Genomic DNA, 24,964 nt, shown 5'->3' with positions numbered 1-24,964 from the left:
GACTCACTTCATGCTGCGCTTCCATTACAGTTTAGGAACTGGGGTAGTTACTATAGTAACGCAGTGTAGGCGGAGCCGTGACGTCATCTTCAATGAGAACTCCAGAAACACAACACAGCCGTTAGCTGTTAGCACTCAGAGCTCACAGCTCCTTATATATGTTCAGAAACTCGACAAAAGTTAAACAAGTACACACCACAGACTGCCTGTATCATGGTGAATACAGTCGCTGCTTTATTTATGTCTGTATAGGCCGTTGTTGTGAGTGTGGGCGGTCGGAGCATATACTGCGTTAGCTTAGCCAATCTCCACCTAGAAAAACACGCATTTTAAAAGGTTTTTCGCCTGCCGTCTGTCTGCAGACTTGACAAAGCATTAATTCATGGTTTTTACTAACCGGTATCAGTATGTTGTTACTTCGGCATCATTTTGAAACGTGTATTACAATTAAATCACGGTCAAATATGTCCATCTTGTTGTAGTTGTAGCCCCCTTGCCAGCGCTCCTCTCTCTAGTTTAGCATACTCAGCCCGACTCAGCCCTGTTTGTTGGCCTCGATAGAACCACAATTTTCTCGGGCCAGAAAAGACGTGAAAAAGTGGCCCCGGGCCGGGCCGGGCCGGAACTAGGCCTAGTGGAAGCGCAACCAAAAACGGGCACGGCACGACACGGCACGCTTAAAGCGAGCTCCGCGCTGTAGTGGAACTGCGCCATAAAAGAGCCCAAACCCAGGCCCAGGGCCCAGGGCTTGGGCCTCAGAAAACGTCCTCCAAGCTCTCATGCCTCCAAGCCTCAAAAAGCCCCCCTTTCTCTTCACACATCATCTTTTATAGTCTCTAGCCTCCTCCCTCTCTGTGTCAGGTGGTTTACCCTTTTCTATCTTTGAGGGAGAAGGAGGTCACATATGTTCAACTTTTACTTAATGAACAATTAAAAATGTAAAGTTAAAATAAAACAAATAAAGACTTATAGTAATAATATGCCATTTAACAAGAGGGAATATGAACGTTTTTCATGAAAGCAGAACACATTGTCAATGTCATGTTTAGAATCAAGTTTTTTTCTTTAAACATTTAATTTCAAATATGCAAACTTTATACTTTAAATTATTAACAGAGACTTCATTTATTAACAGAGATACGGACAGCTTGTCTCTATGATTCGCTTGCCCAGGAAGTTGATTCGACCCTTTGCGTAGGCCGCCTGCATCCTGTGCTAAGTTCATTGTCTTCATACCTGCTGTAACCGCTCTCAAGGTGTCAAAAACCACAAGCGCCTTCTCAGAATTGTAGCTGGAACTTTTACGCTTTTATTGCCCCATCTAGCATAGGTCAAAAGTTCAGGATGTTCTATCTAGTTTCACATGCCTGGTTTCACACGTCTGAAAAGACATGATGGAAACATACATCCTTTCTATTTACAGCCAATTTAGCATCTTTTTATCAATGGTAAGCTTAATAGAGGTAGGTGAGGTAAAGGTCAGGTCTGACACGGCCACTTAAACAGCAGAACTGTCAACAATTGGTGGTTGTATTTTAATTTAAATCTGCGAAGTAACAAACTAAATCTGTAAATAAATGTAGTTAGAAAGTACAACATGTGCCTGCAAAATGTAGTGGAGTAAAAGTATAAAGTAGCAAACTTTGAAAATACTCAACTTAAACAAGTTCCTCGTTTTTTTTACTCTTTTTCAAGTACTTGTGTAAATGTACTTAGTTACTTTACACCACTGGTAATTACGTTACATTTTAATCTGTTACTCACCAAGCCGACACACTCATTTGGATTCATGTCCATTAATACAAGTGGACACGAAGGCGAGGGTGAGCAACCCACTTCTTTTATTTTTTATTATGAATCCTGACTTCTGCAAACTCCAGCCCAGTAGAGGGCGGTAAATCACTAAGTCGTTGCTCACAAATGCCAATTAAATAAGAAGTAGAAGAAGAAAACATGCAGCGGAAGTAAACAATAAACGCTGTTACCGTTAGCTCAGCGCTATCGATGTATTGATTCAACTATTGTTGTATTCTTTTCATGTGGTGAAACAATGACTTCTATTATGGCAACAATGTCTTCAGTTGACTTTTTGAGAGAGTTTGTTAACGAGCGGCTCTCTGCTGCTGCTGAAGAAATATTTGGAGTTTTTCAGAAAACTATCGTAAATTACGAGGAGGAGATCAGACGGCAGCGCAGACTGCTGGATGTCGTTTTGAAACCGGAAATAAATATATACAGAATAGGTAGGTAACAGGTGTACTAACTGCATTAACAGAAAACATAGACATTCGCAACGTTGCTTTTACTTAAAGTGGACCTATCATGCTATATTTGAAAAATATATTGTAGGGCCATACCTATATAAAACATGTCTGTGAAGTTTTTTTTTCAAAATACCAAACAGATCATCCATTGTAGCCATGCCTCATATTGCTCAAACCCCTCTTTTGCAGCCCTGTTAGAGAAACGCAGATTTTGGGTCCTTAGCTTGAAAAAAATAAATAAGAGGAGGCGGAGCTAATGCCTGATCAGAATTCTACCGGAGATAAAGTTAAATTCGGTTGTGATAAAACGCCATCCTGTTTAAACCACGTCAAGGATTATTTCTGAAATAGTATGGAGCTCAAATGCTTTTTCTCTTGCAGGTTTATCACAAGGTGAGTTCTTTTTTTATTTCCTGCTTTTTAACACTAGAACCGCCAGAGATTCTTTATACCTAAAACCGCCACTTGGGTCAAATTGACCCGCTATTAGAATGCATTGATTTTCAAGGTAAAATGTTCTTTTATTGAACAGAGAGTTTTGATCGCACAGGGATGAAACGTATACCAATATAATCTGTGGACTCTCAGGGCTCGACATTATAAATGGCCCGCTGGGCCGGAAGCATTATTTAGACACCGCGGCCAGCATAACGTACTTTCAACTCGCCCCACAGCTGTTTGCTGCGGAGCGCAGCGCGAGCAGTCTCCCGTGAGTCAGTTCGGATGGAAATCTGTATCAGCTCGTTGTACACCCGTTTTTTAAAGGTTTGCGTACGGAGGAAAAGAGAGAGGGTTTTATTTTCTGACGCTGCGTGAGTTCCCAGACGCACCGGGGACACATATGTATGTATAAAAGACATCACAAAGTGCATTTTGCATGATAGGTCCCCTTTAAGTTCCATTATGTGTACAGCATTATCCTATTTTATTTGTTCTCTGTCCCTCCAGAGCTCCCACAGCATCCTGTCTGTGAGGAGCAGGTTCTCTCTGAGCAGCAGCTCTGTATTCAGGAGAGGAACTCCAGTCTGGACCAAGAGGACCCAGAGCCTCCACAGATTAAAGAGGAGCAGGAGGAGCTGTGCACCAGTCAGGAAGGAGAGCAGCTTGGACTGGAGCCGGAGACTGATGCCTTCATGTTGACTGCTACCAAGGAGGAGAGTGAGCACCAGCTCCTCTCTCACAACTCTCATGTAGCTGAGAGCCAAGATCAGAAAGGAGGCGAGCAAGCCTCAGAGCCAAAACCACATCACAAAGGCAAAAGTCAAAGTAAAGATGTAAACATGAACTTGTCAGAGATGCACAGTGATACTCAACAGTCTTTAAAATGTGATACATGTGGAATGTATTTCCAGGAAAAATCATCACTGGACAAACATCTGAAAATCCACACAATAAAAAAAACACTTTCTTGCAACACTTGTGAGAAAATATTTGCTAATAAATCAGAATTAATCATTCATACAAGAATCCACACAGGTGAGAGGCCATATTTGTGCCAAATGTGTGGGAAAGCTTTCAAAAAAAATAGTCACTTGAAAGAGCACGTGAGAATTCACACAGGGGAGAAGCCATTTTCGTGTCAGACGTGTGGGCAATGTTTCCGTCGATCATCAGCTTTGAAAAATCATCTGAAATTCCACATGAGGGGAAGCCATGTTCTTGCAAAACATGTGGGAAACGTGTCCGGTAAAAATACCATATTCAGTAGTAACTTGGGAAGCTACACAGAAACACACACAGGGGAAAAGTTGAATCCCTGCTGCACAGAGCCTCCACAGATTGAAGAGGAGCAGGAGGAGCTGTGCACCAGTCCGGAGGGAGAGCAGCTTGGACTGGAGCAGGACACTGATGCCTTCATGTTGACTGCTACTGAGGAGGAGAGTGAGCACCCGCTCCTCTCTCACAACTCTCATGTAGCTGAGAGCCAAGATCAGGAAGGAGGCGAGCAAGACTCAGGGTCAACTGGACATGCAGAGCCAAGACCACAGAATGAATATCACAAAAGTCAATATAATAATGTAAACAACACACATTTGTCAGAGTTGCACTGTTATACTGACTCGGGTTAACAGCCTTTAAAATATAACAAATGTAGAAAAGATTGTACCTCTAATTCATTACTTGAGACACCTGAAAATCCGCACAGGAGACAGGCCACTTACATTCAAAACTTGGTAAATCTTTTCAACATAATGGTCACTTGCAGGGTTAGGAGTACTACTTTAAAAAGGTCTTCCATTGCAATTACAAATGGCCTTTTAAACCATTCAAGTAACCTAATGCAAGTCTCACAAAATACAACTAATGGGACCTGATAACTGTCCATTACTTTTGTTTTGTACTTTCTCTATGAAATGCAATGCCAATAAATACAAGAACAAAATAATATCAATAAGATGGAGTAAACTTAAAGGTGGGGTACGTCATTTTGGAGAAACCAGCTCGAGTGCGCTAGATTTTGAAAATACACAACCGGAAAAAATCTGCCACTTCCTTACAGAACCCCTCCTCCAACACACACGAACGCGCACATGACCAATGAGGGCACGAGATAAGTTTGTGCACAGATGAAAGGCTGACAGGCAGGTAGGCCATCCAGTTATTTTAGCCGGGCCGGCTAAAATGATTGGTCGTGCTTTTTACAGTACTGCGGCTTCCACAGATGACATTTTTTTATGGATCTTTTGTCAAAGCACTTAAGATATTCATTGCTATCGGGATGTTAAGAGCGTTCCATGGAATATAACAAAAAGTGTATCTCGAGCCGGTTTCTCAAACGTACCTATCCCACCTTTAAGTGTATGTAAGACGACAGAAATCCTATACTTTAGAAAATAATAAACAAAGATATCTTGAAAACAAAAAAGGTATCTTCTGCTCATTGTTTTTGTTTTTAAGAGAAACCTGCCTTTTATTAAGCATATGTATGAAAAAATAAAAAATGAACGAGGAATGTGATTACGTCTTATTTTCTGCAACTGTATGAGAATACAGTTTATATTTTTACATTTGATGATGTTATTACCAGGGGTGGAGGGATTACTCGTATTATTTACTACAGTAAAGGAAGCAATACCACAGTGTAAAATTACTCTGTTAGCCTACTTGTAAAAGTCCTGCACTCAAAATTGTACTTAAGTTAAAGTATAAAAGTTTTAGCATCAAAATATACTTTAGGTACCAGAAGGATAAGTACTCATCATTCAGAATGGCACACATAGGCACCACATGTTTTAAACTAGAGAATGCAATTCCTGAAGAAATTGCTAGTGGGAATGCTTTATGCTGAAAAGCTGACGCTAAACTGCTATGCTGAAATGTAATGTGTAAGAAGAAAGTGAAGAATTTAGATTGAAATTATACATGAACACTGGGGGCTTGAATGTGTGATGAGAGAAGAAAATAAAGTAAAAAGGCTTGGAAAAGCAGCAGAATATTTGAACTGCAAACTTTTGAACTAACTTGATGGTGAATGATCTGTCGCCATGCCAACGGCATTTGATGACATCCCATAATATGCTTAGATGCGTTGATGGCTGCATCGTTACCAAACCTGTGAAGTTTTGGGCCGTTTGGAGCATTTTCACTGAAGTTATGAGAAAACCGTGTTTCATGGTGAGCATTGTGTCGCCATGGCAACGGCATTTGAAGAAATCTCAAAACGGTCCCGTAGATGTCTTCACGGCTGGACTGTTAGCACATGTGAAGTTTGAGCACTTTTTGAACATTTTCATAGGAGTTATAGCGACATAGTTTTATGGCGAGGGATGCGTTTCCATGGAAACGGCATATGGTGAGATGTCAGATTTGACGTAGAGCTGTTGAGGCATGGAGAGGTGATATACAGGTGAAGATTGTGGGACGACCGGACCGTGTCCATTGGAGTTACAGCGACATCGTGTTTTATGGCGAGGGATGCGTTTCCATGGAAACGGCATATGATGACACCCCATAATTGACGTAGAGCTGTTGAGGGCAGGACCATTAACCATTATCTGAAGTCTGGTGCTGTTTTGACCCTTTTCATAGGCGTTACGACAACATCGTGTTTTATGGCGAGGGATAACAGATATCGGTGAAATTTCAAAGCGTGAAACATGTCAAGGAACTTGAGCATCTGAAGTGTACTTTTTGTGTACTTTCGGGTTAATAATGTGGCCTTTTTGGCAGATTAACTAAAGGTGTGCGGCTGCTGTGGTGGGGAAAGGTGAGGCTGAATTTACAATGGAGTATAATGGAGACATGTTGAAAGTTTTTGTCACTTCATGCCCTCAAGAGGCATTTTGTTTAATTATTTTGCTTAATTTCTTTTATCTTTCAAGCTACGAGATGTTTTTCTACGTTTGTCATGAAAAATTATGTCTCAGGAATGTAGGGTTTGGGAATTATGGCAGGTTTAAAAGAAAATATGAAGGCAAAATTAAATCTGTCCTCCACTCTAGCTGTGACATCACGCACTCTAAAATCTGAAGAAGGCCTCTTTACCAAGGTCTGAACAATGTTTAATATCTCTAAAAGTAAGAATCAGATTTAGAAGTTGTGTTACACGAATAATGTCAGAAAGATGTGTGACATTTTAAAGTTGGAATGAGGTTTCTGAGTGAAAGTATGAAGGAGCAGTTAGCAGTTGAAGAAGGAGCAGTTAGCAGTTGAAGTTGCATGAAGATTGTTGAAGTCTGAAGAGTTTCTCCATTGACTTCCATGTTAAAAATGGGATGTATTATGGGATGTATCTCTGGAATTATGAAAGTTATGAATGATAAAAGTAATAGCCATTGATTCCCGACCGAGCTGAACGTTTTGATCTTTGAACGGAGTTTCTGCGATGTTCAATGTGGGAGAAGAAGCAGCGCAAATAACCCGGCGGAATAATAAAGAATTTTGTGCGTAGCATAACAGATAGTTGGAATGCTGTGTCAGCATTTCAACTAAATGATTGTATAATAATTATTTATGTATGAATGTGTTCATAACTTGACCTTGGTAAAGGTGGCTTTTATTATAATTATTTTATACACACAAGCTGGCTAGCTTAACATATACAAATGTATTGGTGCATTTTTATTTTGCATTATAATTTAAATCTGCGAAGTAACAAACTAAATCTGTAAATAAATGTAGTGAGTAGAAAGTACAACATTTGCCTACAAAATGTAGTGGAGTAAAAGTATAAAGTAGCACACTTTGAAAATACTCAACTTAAATACAAATTCCTCGTTTTTTTACTATTCTTCTAGTACTTGTGTAAATGTACTTAGTTACTTTACACCACTGGTAATTACGTTACATTTTAATCTGTTACTCACCAAGCCTACACACTCATTTGGATTCATGTCCATTAATACAAGTGGACACGAAGGCGAGGGTGAGCAACCCACTTCTTTTCTTTTTTATTATTAATCCTGACTTCTGCAAACTCCAGCCCAGTAGAGGGCGGTAAATCACTAAATCGTTGCTCACAAATGCCTATTAAATAAGAAGTCGAAGAAGAAAACATGCAGCGGAAGTAAACAATAAACGCTGTTACCGTTAGCTCAGCGCTATCGATGTATTGAGTCAACTATTGTTGTATTCTTTTCATGTGGTGAAACAATGACTTCTACTATGGCAACAATGTCTTCAGTTGACTTTTTGAGAGAGTTTGTTAACGAGCGGCTCTCTGCTGCTGCTGAAGAAATATTTGGAGTTTTTCAGAAAACTATCGTAAATTACGAGGAGGAGATCAGACGGCAGCGCAGACTGCTGGATGTCGTTTTGAAACCGGAAATAAATATACACAGGATAGGTAGGTAACACGTACTGACTGCATTAACAGAAAACATAGACATTCGCAACGTTGCTTTTACTTAAGTTCCATTATGTGTACAGCATTATCCTATTTTATTTGTTCTCTGTCCCTCCAGAGCTCCCACAGCATCCTGTCTGTGAGGAGCAGGTTTTCTCTGAGCAGCAGCTCTGTATTCAGGAGAGGAACTCCAGTCTGGACCAAGAGGACCCAGAGCCTCCACAGATTAAAGAGGAGCTGGAGGAGCTGTGCACCAGTCAGGAGGGAGAGCAGCTTGGACTGGAGCCGGAGACTGATGCCTTCATGTTGACTGCTACTGAGGAGGAGAGTGAGCACCAGCTCCTCTCTCACAACTCTCATGTAGCTGAGAGCCAAGATCAGAAAGGAGGCGAGCAAGCCTCAGAGCCAAAACCACATCACAAAGGCAAAAGTCAAAGTAAAGATGTAAACAACATGAACTTGTCAGAGATGCACAGTGATACTCAACAGTCTTTAAAATGTGATGCATGTGGAATGTATTTCCAGGAAAAATCATCACTGGACAAACATCTGAAAATCCACACAATAAAAAAAACACTTTCTTGCAACACTTGTGAGAAAATATTTGCTAATAAATCAGAATTAATCATTCATACAAGAATCCACACAGGTGAGAGGCCATATTCGTGCCAAATGTGTGGGAAAACTTTCAAACAAAATAGTAACTTGATAGCGCATATGAGAATCCACACAGGGGAGAAGCCATTTTCGTGCCAAATGTGTGGGAAAGCTTTCAAAAAAAATAGTCACTTGAAAGAGCACGTGAGAATTCACACAGGGGAGAAGCCATTTTCGTGTCAAATGTGTGGACAAGGTTTCTGTCGATCATCAGCTTTGAAAAATCATCTGAAATTCCACATGGGGGGAAGCCATATTCTTGCAAAACATGTGGGAAACGTGTCCGGTAAAAATACCATATTCAGTAGTAACTTGGGAAGCCACACAGAAACACACAGAGGGGAAAAGTTGAATCCCTGCAGCACAGAGCCTCCACAGATTGAAGAGGAGCAGGAGGAGCTGTGCACCAGTCCGGAGGGAGAGCAGCTTGGACTGGAGCAGGAGACTGATGCCTTCATGTTGACTGCTACTGAGGAGGAGAGTGAGCACCAGCTCCTCTCCCACAACTCTCATGTAGCTGAGAGCCAAGATCAGAAAGGAGGCGAGCAAGACGAGCCAAAACAACAGAATCAACGTCCATAAATTCAATATAATAATGTAAACCACACACATTTGTCATTGTTGCACTGTTATACTGACTCGGGTTAACAGCCTTTAAAATATAACAAATGTAGAAAAGATTGTAACTATAATTCATTATTTGAGAGATACCAGAGAATCCACACAGGAGACAGGCCACTTACATTAAAAGCTTACATTAAAAAGCTTACATTAAAAACTACTTACCCCTAGTAGTACTCCTACCCCTAGTACTCGGGGTAGGAGTACTACTTTAAAAATGTCTTCCATTGCAATTAGAAATTACCTTTTAAACCATTCAAGTAACCTAATGCAAGTCTCACAAAATACAACTAATGTGGCCTGATAACTGTCCATTCATTTTGTTTTGGATTGTCTCTATTAACCCTTATGCCCTCCTCGGGCATTTTCGTACATCTTTCCCGACTTTTTTTAATTTTTATTTAGTGATAATTTCAGCTGTGTTACAGCTTTTGGTATGGAATTTTGCCAGAAGTCTTCTTTTTAAATCCATTGTTGTTTACTCTTACATGTTTTATGTACTCTCGTGATGCATTTTGCACCCTCTCGACACCTTCGTGGCAAAAATGTACACGCCCAAAAAACTGCTATTAAATCCATGCATCAATATTTTGTCGTCCTGTTTTTTTCATGAATCTCTTAAACAACTTCTAACGTGCTCAAAACTTTGGTGGTTATTAGAGTCTTGGATATGTCAAAGATTAGCAACAAAGTTGATTTGACTGCATTATTATTTTTTACGTAGTGTCAGATACTACCTCTGGACACCTTCGTGGCCAAAAATGCCTCATTGACTTCCATTCAAACCACATTTTTTGATCTCACTGCCATTGCAGTATAAAACCATGCATTTTGTAATGTCAGCATTTCCTTTAGAAGAAAAGTAGTGATATTTGAAATGTCTACTACACCAGATTCAACCGTTTTCCCACTGCAGGCCGATGCATGAAATTCTTACATTTTTGCCAGTTATATTATGGAGCAGTGTGACTACCAGGGGGCCCCGAGAGTGGTGTGTGTGTGTGTGTTTGTGTGTCTGTGTGTCTGTATTTGTGTGTGTGTCATTTCCAGCAGCAGACCAGCAGGTCCTGCAGCATGTGACCTGGTGCTCTCTCTCAGGTGGTAGAAAAACTATTTCTTAGGCCTGTGCACAACAGCACACACCTCTCCTCCCTCTCTGTGTGTGTGTGTGTGTGTGTGTGTGTGTGTGTGTGTGTGTGTGTGTGTGTGTGTGTGTGTGTGTGCGTGTGTTTGTGTGTGTGAGAGAATCTGTAAGCATGCACGGATCATTTCATGGGTAAAAAAAGGGCATCTTTTGAGGGATGTGTTTCATGTGTCTTTGAAGAGCTGCTTGATTACTCAAAAACAAAAACAACTGTTAGTGTGTTTATGCACCTAGCTGCCAAAGACAAACATGCAGTTTGACGAGGGGTTATTTCATTAGTGAGCAGAGAAGGAGAAAGACCTGGAGCAAAGAGAAGGAACAAAAATGAAGAAGCATTTCAGTGCAGAAGAGACTTTAGAAATAATCATGCAGCCTTCATCTGCCAGCGAGCTGCAGGACTCACCTGAAGAAGACACAAGCTTCGAGGGGGGGTCTGACACGGAATGCTCTCTGGAGTCCAGCATTTCTTTGAGTTCCTCTGACCTTTCCTCTGAAAGTGGAGAGGATGCCATTGAACACAACTTTTGATCAGAAAAACAGCAAAGGTAAGACATATTTGCCGTTTTGGCTCCGTAAAGCTACGTGGTGTGTTGTCTGGGTTTGCCTTCGCTGCCCTGAGTTTTGGTCGTACAGTGATGATACTTATACCTCTAGAATCTGTGGAATCTCAGCTTTAATCTGATATCTTGTTTGTGCAGATCCGATAAGTAATAAAGTATTTCTACCGTGAGTTCTGTGCTAAGTGCGTTAGCATTTTTCCGCTCAGGGCTAATTCAGAGGCTTGATATTACCCTTGTGTTTTGTTTAGCTAAAAATGGTTAATATTGTCGGATAGCTGAGTTTCTTCCCGTTAAGTGGGTATGACACATTCATAGTTTGTTAAATGTTAAGAAGCCCTAACCCTAACTGGTTAAGAGAAACCTGTCTTTTATTACCTGTTACGCACCGCCCCCCCGGTACCGGGCGGATAAACGCGTCATTTGCAGGAAACAACGTCTAAGGAATCTTAATATTTAATAAACTATGAATGTTTTATATCCATGTAACGGGAAGAAACTCAGCTAACTGATCTTTTTAATTTTTTTTCCCAAAAAAACCCACAATGCTAACACTCAGCCTCTGAATTAGCCACGAGCGAAAAAATGTAACCTAAAACTGCACCTAAACTCACTCATAACTCCCTTATTACTTATCCTAGATGCACAGCCAACCCCTCGTTTTGCATCACCTGGAGACACAGAATCTGTGTAAAAAACCTCAACACTCAGTGATAAACATTTGCAACGCTATAAACGAAAGCGTACATCAGAACATGTGGAGCTAGGTAGCTAGAAACGCTAACATGGCTTACCTTGGTCAAAACTGGTCTTCAATGGCATTAAAACGATAAAAAAACGATGCTGCAGTTAATCCATAGGTTAATCCAATGTGTCTGTGTCCTCTTTGAAATGATTTCTGATAATTCATAAGCAATAAAACTGCTTTTTCGTTTCCAAATGTCAGAGCTAGAGATAGGTCCACTCTGACGCAAAACTATAATTTACAGTTTTTTACTAAAAAAGAAAAATCTGAATTTTCTTTAAAATAAAAAACATCTATATTGATTCTGACACTTCTACATCCAACTCACAGATGTAACCTTGCTTTGATAAAAGAAATTATTCATATAACCCTTTTAGAAGTTAAGTTGTAGTCATTTGTTTTGGGCATGTCATTTTCGAGCCTGAAACATGAAAAACAGGCTTGGTGCTTAACAGGTTTATTAAGCATAAGTATGAAAATATAAAAAATGTACGAGGAATCTGATTACGTCGTATTTTCTGCAACTGTATGAGAATACAGTTTATATTTTTACATTTGATGATGTTATTACCGGGGATGGAGGGATTACTCAGATACTTTACTACAGTAAAGGTAACAATACGACAGTGTAAAAGTCCTCAGTTACTTCTACTGACTACGTCCTGCATTCAAAATTGTACTTACGTAAAAGTACAAAAGTATTGCCATCAAAATATACTTTAGGCACCAGAAGGATAAGTAAGTAGGCCTATTCATCATTCAGAATGGCATAAATAAGCAGCACATATTTTAAATGATTGTTTAATAATTCGTTATGTATTCATGTGTTCATAACTTGCACTTGGTAAAGGTGGCTTTTATTATAATTATTGTATACACACCCACAGGCTAGTTTAACCTATAATAATGTATTAGTGAATTTATTACATTACATTGCATTTAGCTGATGCTTTTATCCAAAGCGACTTACAATAAGTGCATTCGACCAGGAAGATACAAACTTGAATAAAACAGAATCACATAAGTACATCAGGTTTCATAGAGCCAAAACATTTCAAGTGCTTTAGATAAGCCAGTCCTTTATTAGTATATAAGTGCTTTGTTAGCAATTCTTTGTTAGTAATTCTATCGCTCCAAGTGGAGTCGAAAGAGATGAGTTTTCAGTCTGCCCCGGAAGATGTGTAGGCTATCTGCTGTCCTGATTTCATTGGGGAGCTCATTCCACCATTTTGGAGCCAGGATAGCAAACTGACGTGTTTTTGCAGATGGGAACTTGGGTCCCCCTCACAGTGCTGGTGCAGCGAGCCGTTTGGCCGATGCAGAGTGGAGTGCATGTGCTGGGGTGTACAGTTTAACCATGTTCTGGATGTAGGAAGGGCCAGATCCATTCACAGCATGGTACGCAAGTACCATTGTCTTGAAGTGGATTCTAGCAGTTACTGGAAGCCAGTGAAGTGAGCGGAGGAGCGGCATGGTGTGGGAACATTTTGGAAGGTTGACGACCAGACGAGCCGCTGCATTCTGGATGAGCTGCAGAGGTCGGATGGCACATGCAGGTAGACCAGCCAGGAGGGAGTTGCAGTAGTCTAGGCGTGAGATGACGAGAGCCTGGGCCAGAAGTTGCGTAGTTTTCTGGGTCGGGAGGGGACGTATCCTTCTGATGTTGTAAAGAGTGTATCTGCAGCAGCGGGTTGTAGCAGCGATGTTTGCTCTGAAGGACAGTTTGTTATCTAGGGTCACACCCAGATTCCTTGCAGTCTGAGTCGGGGAAACAACAGAGGTGCTGATGTTGATTGTAAGGTCAAGAGTGGGACAATCTTTTCCCGGAAAAGCAGTTCAGTCTTGTCAAGGTTGAGCTTGAGGTGGTGAGCAGACATCCACTGAGAGATGCCAGCTAGACAAGCAGAGATGCGTGCGACGACCTGGGTCTCTTTATATATATTTTGTATTATACATCTTCGAAGTAACTTGCAACTAAATCAGTAAATAAATGTAGTGAGTAGAAAGTACAACATTCCCCTACAAAATGGAGTGGAGTAAAAGTATAAAGTAGCTAACTTTGAAAATGCTCAACTTAAGTCAAAGTTACGTTTTTTTAGTTTTTTTTAACGCTTTTCTAGTAGGCCTACTTGTGTAAATGTACTTAGTTACTTTACACCACTGGTAATTACGTTGCATTTCAATCTGTTACTCCCCAAGCCTACACACTCATTTGGATTAATGTCCATTAATACAAGTGGACACGAAGGCGAGGGTGAGCAACCCATTTCCTTTCTTTTTTCAAATGATGTTTTACTGGCAATAGACTTATGCTTCTCCAGCCCAGTAGGGGGCGGTAAATCACTAACTCGTTGCTCACAAATGACAATCAAAAAGAAGTAGAAGAAGAAAACACGCACCGGAAGTAAACAAACCACGCTCTGTTACAGTTGGTTCGGCGGTATCGATTAATGAGTGAACTAAGATACGATGTTATAGTAGTTTTGTGGGAAAAACACTATATTTAGGCAACAATGTCTTCGGCTGAGTTTTTGAGAGAGTTTGTTAACGAGCGACTCTCTGCTGCTGCTGAAGAAATATTCAGTGTTTTTCAGAAAACCATCGTCGAATATGAGGAGGAGATCAGACGGCAGCGCAGACTGCTGGATGTCGTTTTGAAACCGGATATACAAATACAAAGGATAGGTGTGTAAAACGTACTCACTTCAATAGCAGAAAACAAAAGAATTGTCAACGTTGCATGTCCTCAAGTTCCATTATGTGTACAGCATTATCCTATTTTATTTGTTCTCTGTCCCTCCAGAGCTCCCACAGCATCCTGTCTGTGAGGAGCAGGTTTTCTCTGAGCAGCAGCTCTGTATTCAGGAGAGGAACTCCAGTCTGGACCAAGAGGACCCAGAGCCTCCACAGATTAAAGAGGAGCAGGAGGAGCTGTGCACTAGTCAGGAGGGAGAGCAGCTTGGACTGGAGCCGGAGACTGATGCCTTCATGTTGACTGCTACTGAGGAGGAGAGTGAGCACCAGCTCCTCTCTCACAACTCTCATGTAGCTGAGAGCCAAGATCAGAAAGGAGGCGAGCAAGCCTCAGGGTCAACTGGACATGCAGAGCCAAGACCACAGAATGAATATCACAGAAATCCCAGTTACGAAGGAAACAACATTAATTTGTCAGAGATGCACACAGGTAAACAGCCTTTCAATTGTGACTTATGTGGAAAAGACTTTCAAAATAACTCGTCACTGAAGACGCACCTCAGATTTCACACAGGTGAGAGGCCATTTCCTTGCAATACATGTGGGAGAGCTTTCAGACATAAAAGCCACTTGAAACAGCATATTAGAATTCACACAGGGGAGAAGCCATTTCTGTGCCAAACGTGTGGGAAGCGATTCTGTCGAACATCAACATTTAAAAGGCATATTATGAAATTCCACATGGGTGGAAGACGTTTTCTTGCAAAAGATGTGGGAAATGTGTCCGATATGATGTTCGATTGAGAGTCCACATGAGAAGCCGCACAGGGGAGGATCCGCATTCTTGCATCATCTCTGGTAAAAATGTCGTATTCAGTAGTAACTTGGGAAGCCACACAGAAACACACACAGGGGAAAAGTTGAATCCCTGCTGCACAGAGCCTCCACAGATTGAAGAGGAGCAGGAGGAGCTGTGCACCAGTCATGTAGCTGAGAGCCAAGATCAGAAAGGAGGCGAGCAAGACTCAGGATCAAATAGACATGCAGAGCCAAGACACACTGCTCTGCTTTCTGCAGTGACCTCAGCAGCTGTTCTCACTGTAAACATCGCGTCACGATTGAAGCAGTTAATAAAACAAAATAAGTAGCCTATTATCCAGGGGAGAGACCGTTTGCAGAGCTGTCATTGGTTGAGATCGGTCCAGCCGTGCATCACGCCTCTTTTAAACATTACTGTTGCCGGAAATACATCCGCAGAGGATACATCAGTATCCTCGGTCATAGCCCCTCCAGAGAGCCTCCTTGATGCTCGATCCTCGATGTGCATTTAGAGAAATTAGATGTCCTTCATCATGGCACGTTGAAATCGATTTCCGGGTCACTACCGGAGGACCGAGGAGGCAGAAATTTGACAATTGAGAAAGGGCTACAGTCAACTAGACATGCAGAGCCAAAACAACAGAATAAACGTCACAAAATTCAATATAACACTGCAAACAACACACATTTGTCAGAGTTGCACTGTCATACTCACACAGGTTAACAGCCTTTAAAGGTCTCTTATCATGCAAAATGCACTTTTTGATGTCATTTATACATAAATATGTGTCCCCGGTGTGTCAGGGAACTCACAAAGTGTCAGAAAACAAAACCCTCTCTCTTTTCCTCCGTACCCGAATATCTCAAAACGGGGGTACAACGGAGTTGATCCAGATTTGCTGGCGATATGACGTAATATCGGAAATGTAGGCTGGCTTTACTCCCACGGCACTATCAGAAACGTCGCGTCAGAAACAATGCGTGACATGTTTTGGAAGTAATATGGTCTTTGTTTACATTAGCAAGCATCGATAACACTCGGAGCCAACCTCTACTGGAGAGAGTATGTGTAGAAAAGCAGGAAATTAAAAAAGGAACTCACCTTGTAGTAAACCCGCAAGAAAAAAAGCATTTGAGCTCCATACTGTTTCAGAAATAATCCTTGATGTGGTTTGGAACATGATATGGCATTTAATGACTGCAGCATGTAACTGTATCTGAGCAGTGCAGCCACTCATCTCTCTGCAGCTCACAGCTTGTCTGCGTGCTCTAAAGGGGGAAGGGCCAGCAGCTACTGACCCAGAATCAGCAGTTCTCTAACAGGGCTGAAACAGAGGGATATGAGGGATGTCTAAAATGCATGATACGTTTGGTATTTTGTGCAACACACTTCATAGACATGTTTTTTGTATTTATTTTATATATCTGAGACCCATAATATATGCCTAAAAATAGCATGATTGAATATCTTAAAAATATAACACATGGGGAAAAGATTGTAACTATAATTCCTTACTTGAGACACCTGAGAATCCACACAGGAGACAGGCCACTTACATTTAAAACTTGGTAAATCTTTTCAACATAATGGTCACTTGCAGGGTTAGGAGTACTACTTTAAAAAGGTCTTCCATTACAATGACAAATTAGCTTTTATTTAAACCATTCAAGTAACCTAATGCCAGTATCACAAAATACAACTAATGGGACCTGATAACTGTCCATTACTTTTGTTTTGTATTGTCTCTCTGAAATGCAATGCCAATAAATACAAGAACAAAATAATATCAATAAGATGGAGTATACTTAAGTGTATGTAAGACGACAGAAATCCTATACTTTAGAAAAGAATAAACAAAGATATCTGGAAAACAAAAAAGGTATCTTCTGCTCATTGTTTTTGTTTTTAAGAGAAACCTGCCTTTTATTAAGCATATGTATGAAAAAATAAAAAATGAACGAGGAATGTGATTACGTCTTATTTTCTGCAACTGTATGATAATACAGTTTATATTTTTACATTTGATGATGTTATTACCAGGGGTGGAGGGACTACTCGTATTATTTACTACAGTAAAGGAAGCAATACCAGTGTAAAATTACTCTGTTAGCCTACTTGTAAAAGTCCTGCACTCAAAATGATACTTAAGTAAAAGTACACAAGTATAAGCATCAACATGTACTTAGAAGGAAAAGTACTCAGAATGGCACAAATAAGCACCACATAATTTAAATGAATGTATAATCATTATTAATATATTTATTTGTTCATAACTTTCACTTGGAAAAGGTGGGGTTTATTTGAATTATTTTATACACACGCTGGCTAGCTTAACCTATAATAATGTATTAGTACATTTATATTTTGTATTATCTAAATCTTCGAAGCAACTATACTAACTCTGTAAATAAATGTAGTGAATAGAAAGTACAACATTCGCCTACAAAATGGAGTGGAGTAAAAGTATAAAGTAGCAAACTTTGAAAATACTCAACTTAAGTCAAAGTACCTAGTTTTTTTTAACGCTTTTTCTAGAACTTTTGTAAATGTACTTAGTTACTTTACGCCACTGGTAATTACGTAGCATTTTAATCTGTTACTCACCAAGCCTACACACAAATGTGGACACGAAGGCGGGGTGAGCAACCCACTTCCTTTCTTTTTTCAAATGATTTTTTACTGGCAATAGACTTCTGCATCTTCAGCTCAGTAGGGGGCGGTAAATCACTAACTCGTTGCTCACAAATGACAATTAAAAAGAAGTAGAAGAAGAAAACACGCACCGGAATATACAAAGTTCCAGGGGTGTGGGTTTGGCCCATGGATGTATAATAGAGAGGCGAAGTCCCTCCCTTTCCGGTGGACCTCCGTGGGACCTTATTTCGGAAAAATTATGTATTGAAGTCAATACAATGGTCCCGTTTGAATTGTGCCACGAATTACACATAATGATGTTTGTCAATTTAAAAGATAATTTTGCAAGTAAAAAAAAAAAATGTTTTGCCGTAAAACTGTGAAGTAAGACTTTTTTTTGTGTGAAACCGTTCAATGAACTTCATCTCTGGTCCCGCACAACAACACACGTCACCAAGATGGCCGTCACATGTCTTGCCAAAAAAGGGATTGACTACCCTCACTATCACCACAATGAAACACGTCCAGAAGAATGTCATGCAAAGCTGCCTGCCTGCCTGCCTTCCTTCGATTCTCCCTGAACTGCCTGATCTTTTTAATGTTCAATGTTAACCATTTGTGCAGATAGCATGAAGTAGAAAAGATCGCCGATGCTAATGTAGCGTCAATGTTAGCATGTCTCCCCCGGGGGCATCCGGGCTTAAACGGTGTATTATAGAATGATCACACCGGTGTGACAGTACTCTTCAAAGGGTTCACGAAATATGACTACTACTCTACTGTTTAACACTTTGGTTAACTTAATGTTACTTCATGTTAAGGCTAATAAAAATTACACGGCTAAGGCTGTAATGCTAACTAACGTGCTTGCTACTAGCTAGGTAGCTAACTTGATCCAGCCACTCCTGGTCCTTTCATCAGACGGGAAGCGAAAGAACGAGCAACACCCATTGCTGGTATGATTACAACCTGGTACTAAGCACACAGGCATCTTGTTAAAGTTATCTTATCTTAGCTATCTCTTATATTTAGTGGAGGAAAACAGTTATGACATCACTTATGCGACTCTGGGATTTGTAGTCTTTCTAGTTGCGTATTTTTCATAGTCTTTCAGTTTTACGACAAACTGACTTTTTTGACATGGAAATTATTTTTTAAGATTGACAAACATATGTAATATCATAATTCATGGCACAATTCAAACGGGATCGAAAGATACGTTTTCTCTCCCCATTGACTTCAATACATAATTTTTCCGAAATAAGGTCCCATGGGTCGGAAGTAGATGGGCGGGACTTCACCTCTCTATAAGAACTGGATACAGCGTGGGAGGCGGGGGTCTCGTTCTTTTCCTATGAGAGCTGCTCATTGGCGCATGAAGTCAAAATGGCCCAACTTTTGAGAGAGCGAAACGTCACAGATTACCCGTCATGCCTGGCTGTCAGAGCAGAAGAACCCGTATGTGCGCTCACAGAGCATGCGCCCCTTAAGCCCCGCCCCCCGAGCTCCCACTCTCGGCACACTAGAATGAATGGAGAAAGAAAATAAATCTAGATTCGGCTTTTAGTGCATTTTACAACCTTAAGGACCTAATGATTATAATAAGGGCTATAAAATAGTTAATACTGGGTAGTTTATTTAGTTACAAAAAAACTATCCACCGATTTACAGACGTCTCTTTCCCCATGTTAGTCAATGGGAAAAAGTTGTTTTTGGCCGGGTGACGTCACGGACTGATACGGGAGTTGCAGTACCGCCGTTTGGACACAACAAATGTTGAGCACAGAGTCCGGCGCACTTCCTGGGGGCTTGGTTTGGCCAACAGTATCCAGCTGCAGCCGCAGTAGCAAGACGGTACACGACACGCCCCCCTAAACGACATGCCCACCTGACACGACACTACGGTGGCTGAGAGACATTAGGCTTGTTTGAGATGAGCGAGACCGACGCAGACCTGCGCAATTGCGATCGCCGTCTTGCTAGTGCGTTGCATGATGGTTAGTCATTTTGTCCGACTTGGGCTGAAGTCGAATAGTCCATTTAGCTTAGGAACCTTCCTAACGGAGTGAAATGACCCGGAAGTCCCTCAGTGGCAGCCATGATAAGTGCCGTTCGAATTCTCTAGATCAGGGGTTTTCAAAGTGTGGGAAGGTGAGCCTCCCCTCAGAGAACATAAGAACAGCCGCGCCCCCCCTCCCAATTATTATTGCTATTATTATTATTATTGTTGTTGTTGTTGTTGCTATAATGCAGGGGTATTATTATCCAGTGGAAAAGTTACGGTGCTTATTAAGCATTTTAAAACGTATGTGGTAACTTGCCAAAGTGCTTTGTTTTGAACGTTCATCAGTATTATAATCAAAAAGAGAAATATGAACGTTAGTTTTTACTGAAATGATCAAATAAAGTCAACATTTCACAGTCTTTACTGAGCTGTGTGGGGTTTGTTCAACTTTTAAAAGATGTTTGAATGGTGATATACACAGTGATAGATGTTAAGGACTAACGTTTATAATAAATACATCTGTATTTATTTTAAAATCTTTTCATAGTTCATACAATCATACGTATTGGGATCATTTGTATTAATGTGGACCGGAGGGAGAGGGTGACAAGCATAAGTTTCACTTTCCTTTTTTATTTCAATTCCAACTTTGGTCATGAAGAATATGTTTCTCTGTTGTCCACGTTCATAAAGCATAAAACAACAGCATCAGAGCACGATGCAGAGTCTCTAGATGAGTTTACAGTAGTCCCTCATTCTTATTGCTCCATAGTTTCTCTAGAAATAAAACCACCTTGTACATTTTACTCACACATAATCTGTTTCATATTTAATACTCCATAATTCCATATATTTTGAATATATATATATTTGTATATATATATAATATCTGTATGTATATTTTCTATTTTGTATTTTGACATGTATATTTTATATTTTATTTTATATTTTATTTTATTTTATTTCTATTCTTGTATATTTTGTTTTATTGTAAAATGCCTTTTATGCTGCTGTAACAAAAACAATTTCCCAATTTGGGATCAATAAAGTACGATCTATCGATCTATCTATCTATCTTATTAAACATCCATGTTGTAGTCCGCTGTATAGAAAACTGTAGTTTACATAGTTTCCCCACAGCAGCAGACGCACATTTATGACGTCCGCTGGCGCATCATAAACACGTCGGATAGTGAAAGTGCAGTCGGATTCTCTAAAGTACCGCAGTCTCTTCTCCTAAGTCCTTTTGAATTCTCCTATCGACTATCCCTTAACCCTGTGACGTTTCACTCAGAGGTCAAGGGATAGACGATAGGGATAGACGTTAGGAGCTGATTATTGGATTATTCGACTGCAACCTTGCTCTGGAGGCTCGACTACATGAGACAGTAGGCTTGTTTGAGACAAGCGAGACCTGCGCAGACCTGCGCAATTGCGATCAACGTCTTGCTAGTGCGTTGCATGATGGTTAGTCATTTTGTCCGACTTGCTCTGGAGGCTCGCCTACATGAGACGTTGAAATCTCGCGGGACAAAGACGCCCGCAGACTTGAGAGCGAGGCGGCGCAGTTTCTCTCCACGAGCTGCGGAAGCGAAATGCTTGATGGGAAACGACTTGCTGGTATCTCGAGCTGAGCGCTCATTGGTGGTTTTTACCCCGTGCTGGTGATGAAACTCTCCATTGGCTCGGCAAAAGTGTGTTGTTGTTTTGTGTCAGTTTTACGTCGCCACTTCCATTCACATTTTTCATCATTGTTCCACAATGTTTATCATCATTAAATTAATATCTATATATTTGTATACTATACTTGCACTGCTTACCGTTGTCATACTTTATATATCTTAGCATATTCATACAACACACTGTTCATACTAGGCTAGGCTACTGTGTATATAGTGTATTCATACCCCTCACTGTTTATTCATCATTCAATTCATTCTATATTTTATTCTGTAGATTGTGTACATTACTTTTCACTTTACTGCTTTATGCACTCCTGGTTAGAAGCTAAACTGCATTTCGTTGTCTCAGTACCTGTAATCTGTGCAATAACAATAAAGTTGAATCTAATCTTGAGCAGGAACAAATGTATTTACTTAGTACATATCTGACATTAACGATTAAACACATTTGTGCATTCTTTATAAATGCAAACTGGTCAAGACCACTGACGGAAGTAGTTTTGAAAAGTAGTGGTTCTGTCTTTTACATGTAGGATTCAACCCCCCTTGTATTGATTTGTTTTAAAATGAACAGACACTTGAGTCATTCATTTGTAGTGATATAATAATTGTGGGATTTCTATTGCATCCACTTCATCTGCAATGAAGAACGCCAACGCAATTCCCGCCATTGCAAACCGAGTCAAGCCGACTCCGAGCTGTCCGACTTCAGGCGAGCTTTTTGAGACCTCCCCTAGCTGCAATCGGCTATTCTCGTCTACTTTCGAGGCGAGCCGCAGCTCATCTCAAACAAGCCTAGTGATACCGTACATGGCAGATTAAAAACGAATTGCAAATGTTATTGTAGCGTTTTAAGCAACTATTTGGCAAATAAATGAATAGTCTATCCGTTAGAGACACAACAGTATATGACTTTAAGTACAAATCATTGTCTAATTAATACATTAAAACAAAAAGGGGGCTTAGTAAACTTTATTTTTATTTTTTAGTACATATAAAATAGGTAATAATGAGATAATCTATTAATTATGTATGTCTAACTGCTACACATGTGTTTATACATAAATGTAGATATTTATGAACATCTAAATATAGTTGTTAAAGGTTTTAAGATATAAATAATCACATCATGGGGTCATTAAGGTTTCAAACAGGTTCATGTAAGGTAGGCCTACTATAACATGAAAACATGATTTTTAAAACTAATTTCTGAATCTAACATGAGCCTGTAGTTTGGTATGTTGATATGGGCTGGACACCCCTTCACAATGAGCATCATTGACTTTTTTTAGACCAGATTAGGAGGGCCAGTCAGGCCACTAATGAGCTCAATCATTCACATGTATTATTATTACTTTATAAATTAAGAGTACTAGGGGTCTATTACAAAACCTTTGAAGGAATCGTCATGCATTCTGAATGTTTCTGTACTTTAAAAACAGGCATCATGGCTCAAGATCCTGTTCTTGTTTAAGATTATTCATACTAATTTGTGAATTTAACATCCATATTCACTCTTCAAAACTGAAACAACTAAAACATTTTTTTTATAAAGCATTGCAGGCCTAAAGCTCCACGTCAGTGACCTATATTTTAATTTCTTCCATCAAACTTTAAAAATGGCAAACAGCATGTTTTTAAAGATTTAATCTTTTAAGAAACAAAATATCAATTTTGAACAGAAGGGTTTAAACACACGTTTTTAATGCAAATAAACTTGAAACATAAACCTATTTGTCATTTCAAAATTCACTTTTATTGTCTGCGTGAAAGGCACAGTATAGGCTATGAGCGAATACATATCAACATTCAACAATTACAAAGTCGTATATATACCATGTGCTATGTCTAGGATTAAGTATGAGACTTTTCAGCCCGCGACCCCCAAAATAACAGTGCCAGAGACTGGCGACCCCCGACGGGATAGTGATCTCCAGTGTGCTGGGCAGTGTGTCGGCGGAGGGAGCCGAGGGCACCACCGGAGGAGAGGCGAGCGATGACAGCATCACCGTGGTGCAGATAGGGCAGAATGGGGAGTACCTGGGCACGGCGCGGCTCCCCGCACAGACTGAGGGGACTTGTTACACGGAGCCCATCACCGGGGAAGCTGCCGGACCCGAGAGTTTTGATCCTGCCTGCGGCGGGAGAAGGCGGTCTCGGCCTGCCCTTGGCTCTGGGGTCCCTCCTTAAACAAATAAATAAAAACCTTTTAAATAAAACATTCATCTTAACAGATAAGATTTGATCATTTATTTTAAACGTCAGGCCTACAGCATGGCCACAAACCCCATCTAAAAACAGATGCTCTGTCCTAATTACCTGATTGCATCCACCTGGGTTACTTGGCTCAACCAAATAACTTTATATAAGTTTACTTTAAACCACACTTAAAATAATAATATAATTATACATATGTCTACAGTATAGCTAATAAATAAATAAACATTCAAATGTGAAAGACACCTTCAATGAATATTTAAAACTTACACAAAATCTGATTCTTGTAAAAATTAGAGTACACGCATTGTTCCATCTGTCAAGCTAAGATATATCTTAGCTCTTAGCTTGACATGCTCGTTCAGTTACCATGTATGCTAACTGGACATGCTAGCTCAGTTAGCATACACATATATATATTATTTATGTATTCCATTCCTTTAAATTGAATATTTAAAATACAAATTAGCAAAATAAACACAATTACACTGCGCTAAATAGCCAAATCGACAAACAACCGAGAACCTAAATAGTATGTAATTATATCTAAAACCACAAGACGTTAATTACCTGTACTCGGTGTGCCATATTGTCTGTTGTGTGTTCTCTGTAAACCTCCATCTCTCATTAAATATCCTTGCGTCAGCGTCTCACGTGTTGGGCGCGCTCTCTTCTGACCATATTTGGAAGTACAACTTCCTACAACTTCCTACAACTTCCTACAGGTTCAACCTCCACCGTCTGGCTGCGGCTGCAGCTGGACCCTTCTCGGTTTGGCTGGACAAGTAAGGAGAGAACGAGGGCATTTGGAGTGGAGTGGAGACCATAAAGTTTGCCAAAGCAAGCCCATTTAGCAGTGTTCCCCCATGGCTTTTCCCAGAAGCTAATATAGATGTGAGTATCATAGAAAGGAAAAAAGAGTGGCAAATAAATGAAGTGAGAATTAAAACGAGTATGTACCTGAACGAAAAGTATTACAATTACCTCAACATTTACACAGATGGATCTAAGAAGCAAGAATGCGTGGGGATAGGCGTGTATATCCCAAAATTCAAAATATCAATCTCAAAACGAGTGTCAAAATAACTTATCAGTTTATACAGCAGAAAATACTCGCACAATTATTGGGCTACAATAGG

General features: G+C 40.2%; 3 protein-coding genes across 3 annotated transcripts; all 3 read left to right on the top strand.

Annotated features, from left to right (window-relative positions):
• Positions 1-1,952: 1,952 nt before the first annotated feature.
• Positions 1,953-4,752, top strand: LOC117482040 (zinc finger and SCAN domain-containing protein 31-like). Its single transcript, XM_034130013.1, has 2 exons — positions 1,953-2,243; positions 3,213-4,752. The coding sequence occupies exons 1-2, from the start codon at positions 2,051-2,053 to the stop codon at positions 4,331-4,333; spliced, it is 1,314 nt and encodes a 437-aa protein (XP_033985904.1). The 5' UTR covers positions 1,953-2,050; the 3' UTR covers positions 4,334-4,752.
• Positions 4,753-7,748: 2,996 nt separating this feature from the next.
• On the top strand, positions 7,749-9,888 carry LOC117482035 (zinc finger protein OZF-like). The gene is made up of 2 exons (XM_034130000.1): positions 7,749-8,049; positions 8,168-9,888. Exons 1-2 carry the CDS (start codon positions 7,857-7,859, stop codon positions 9,286-9,288), a joined length of 1,314 nt encoding a protein of 437 aa, XP_033985891.1. The 5' UTR covers positions 7,749-7,856; the 3' UTR covers positions 9,289-9,888.
• Positions 9,889-14,185: 4,297 nt separating this feature from the next.
• Positions 14,186-17,252, top strand: LOC117482083 (zinc finger protein 184-like). Its single transcript, XM_034130085.1, has 2 exons — positions 14,186-14,458; positions 14,577-17,252. Exons 1-2 carry the CDS (start codon positions 14,287-14,289, stop codon positions 15,269-15,271), a joined length of 867 nt encoding a protein of 288 aa, XP_033985976.1. The 5' UTR covers positions 14,186-14,286; the 3' UTR covers positions 15,272-17,252.
• Positions 17,253-24,964: the final 7,712 nt, after the last annotated feature.

This window comes from Trematomus bernacchii, unplaced genomic scaffold (assembly GCF_902827165.1).
Source record: "Trematomus bernacchii unplaced genomic scaffold, fTreBer1.1, whole genome shotgun sequence".
Taxonomy (NCBI): Eukaryota; Metazoa; Chordata; class Actinopteri; order Perciformes; family Nototheniidae; genus Trematomus; species Trematomus bernacchii.
This window is presented reverse-complemented; position numbering and strand designations above follow the sequence as displayed.

What these genes read in the sequence shown, in the direction of transcription:
- LOC117482040 (XM_034130013.1), top strand. Translation starts at nt 2,051, where the DNA reads ATGACTTCTATTATGGCAACAATGTCTTCAGTTGACTTTTTGAGAGAG. An exon ending in AATAAATATATACAGAATAG is followed by an intron (nt 2,244 to 3,212) that starts GTAGGTAACAGG and finishes CTGTCCCTCCAG; the next exon opens with AGCTCCCACAGCATCCTGTC.
- LOC117482035 (XM_034130000.1), top strand. Translation starts at nt 7,857, where the DNA reads ATGACTTCTACTATGGCAACAATGTCTTCAGTTGACTTTTTGAGAGAG. An exon ending in AATAAATATACACAGGATAG is followed by an intron (nt 8,050 to 8,167) that starts GTAGGTAACACG and finishes CTGTCCCTCCAG; the next exon opens with AGCTCCCACAGCATCCTGTC.
- LOC117482083 (XM_034130085.1), top strand. Translation starts at nt 14,287, where the DNA reads ATGTCTTCGGCTGAGTTTTTGAGAGAGTTTGTTAACGAGCGACTCTCT. An exon ending in TATACAAATACAAAGGATAG is followed by an intron (nt 14,459 to 14,576) that starts GTGTGTAAAACG and finishes CTGTCCCTCCAG; the next exon opens with AGCTCCCACAGCATCCTGTC.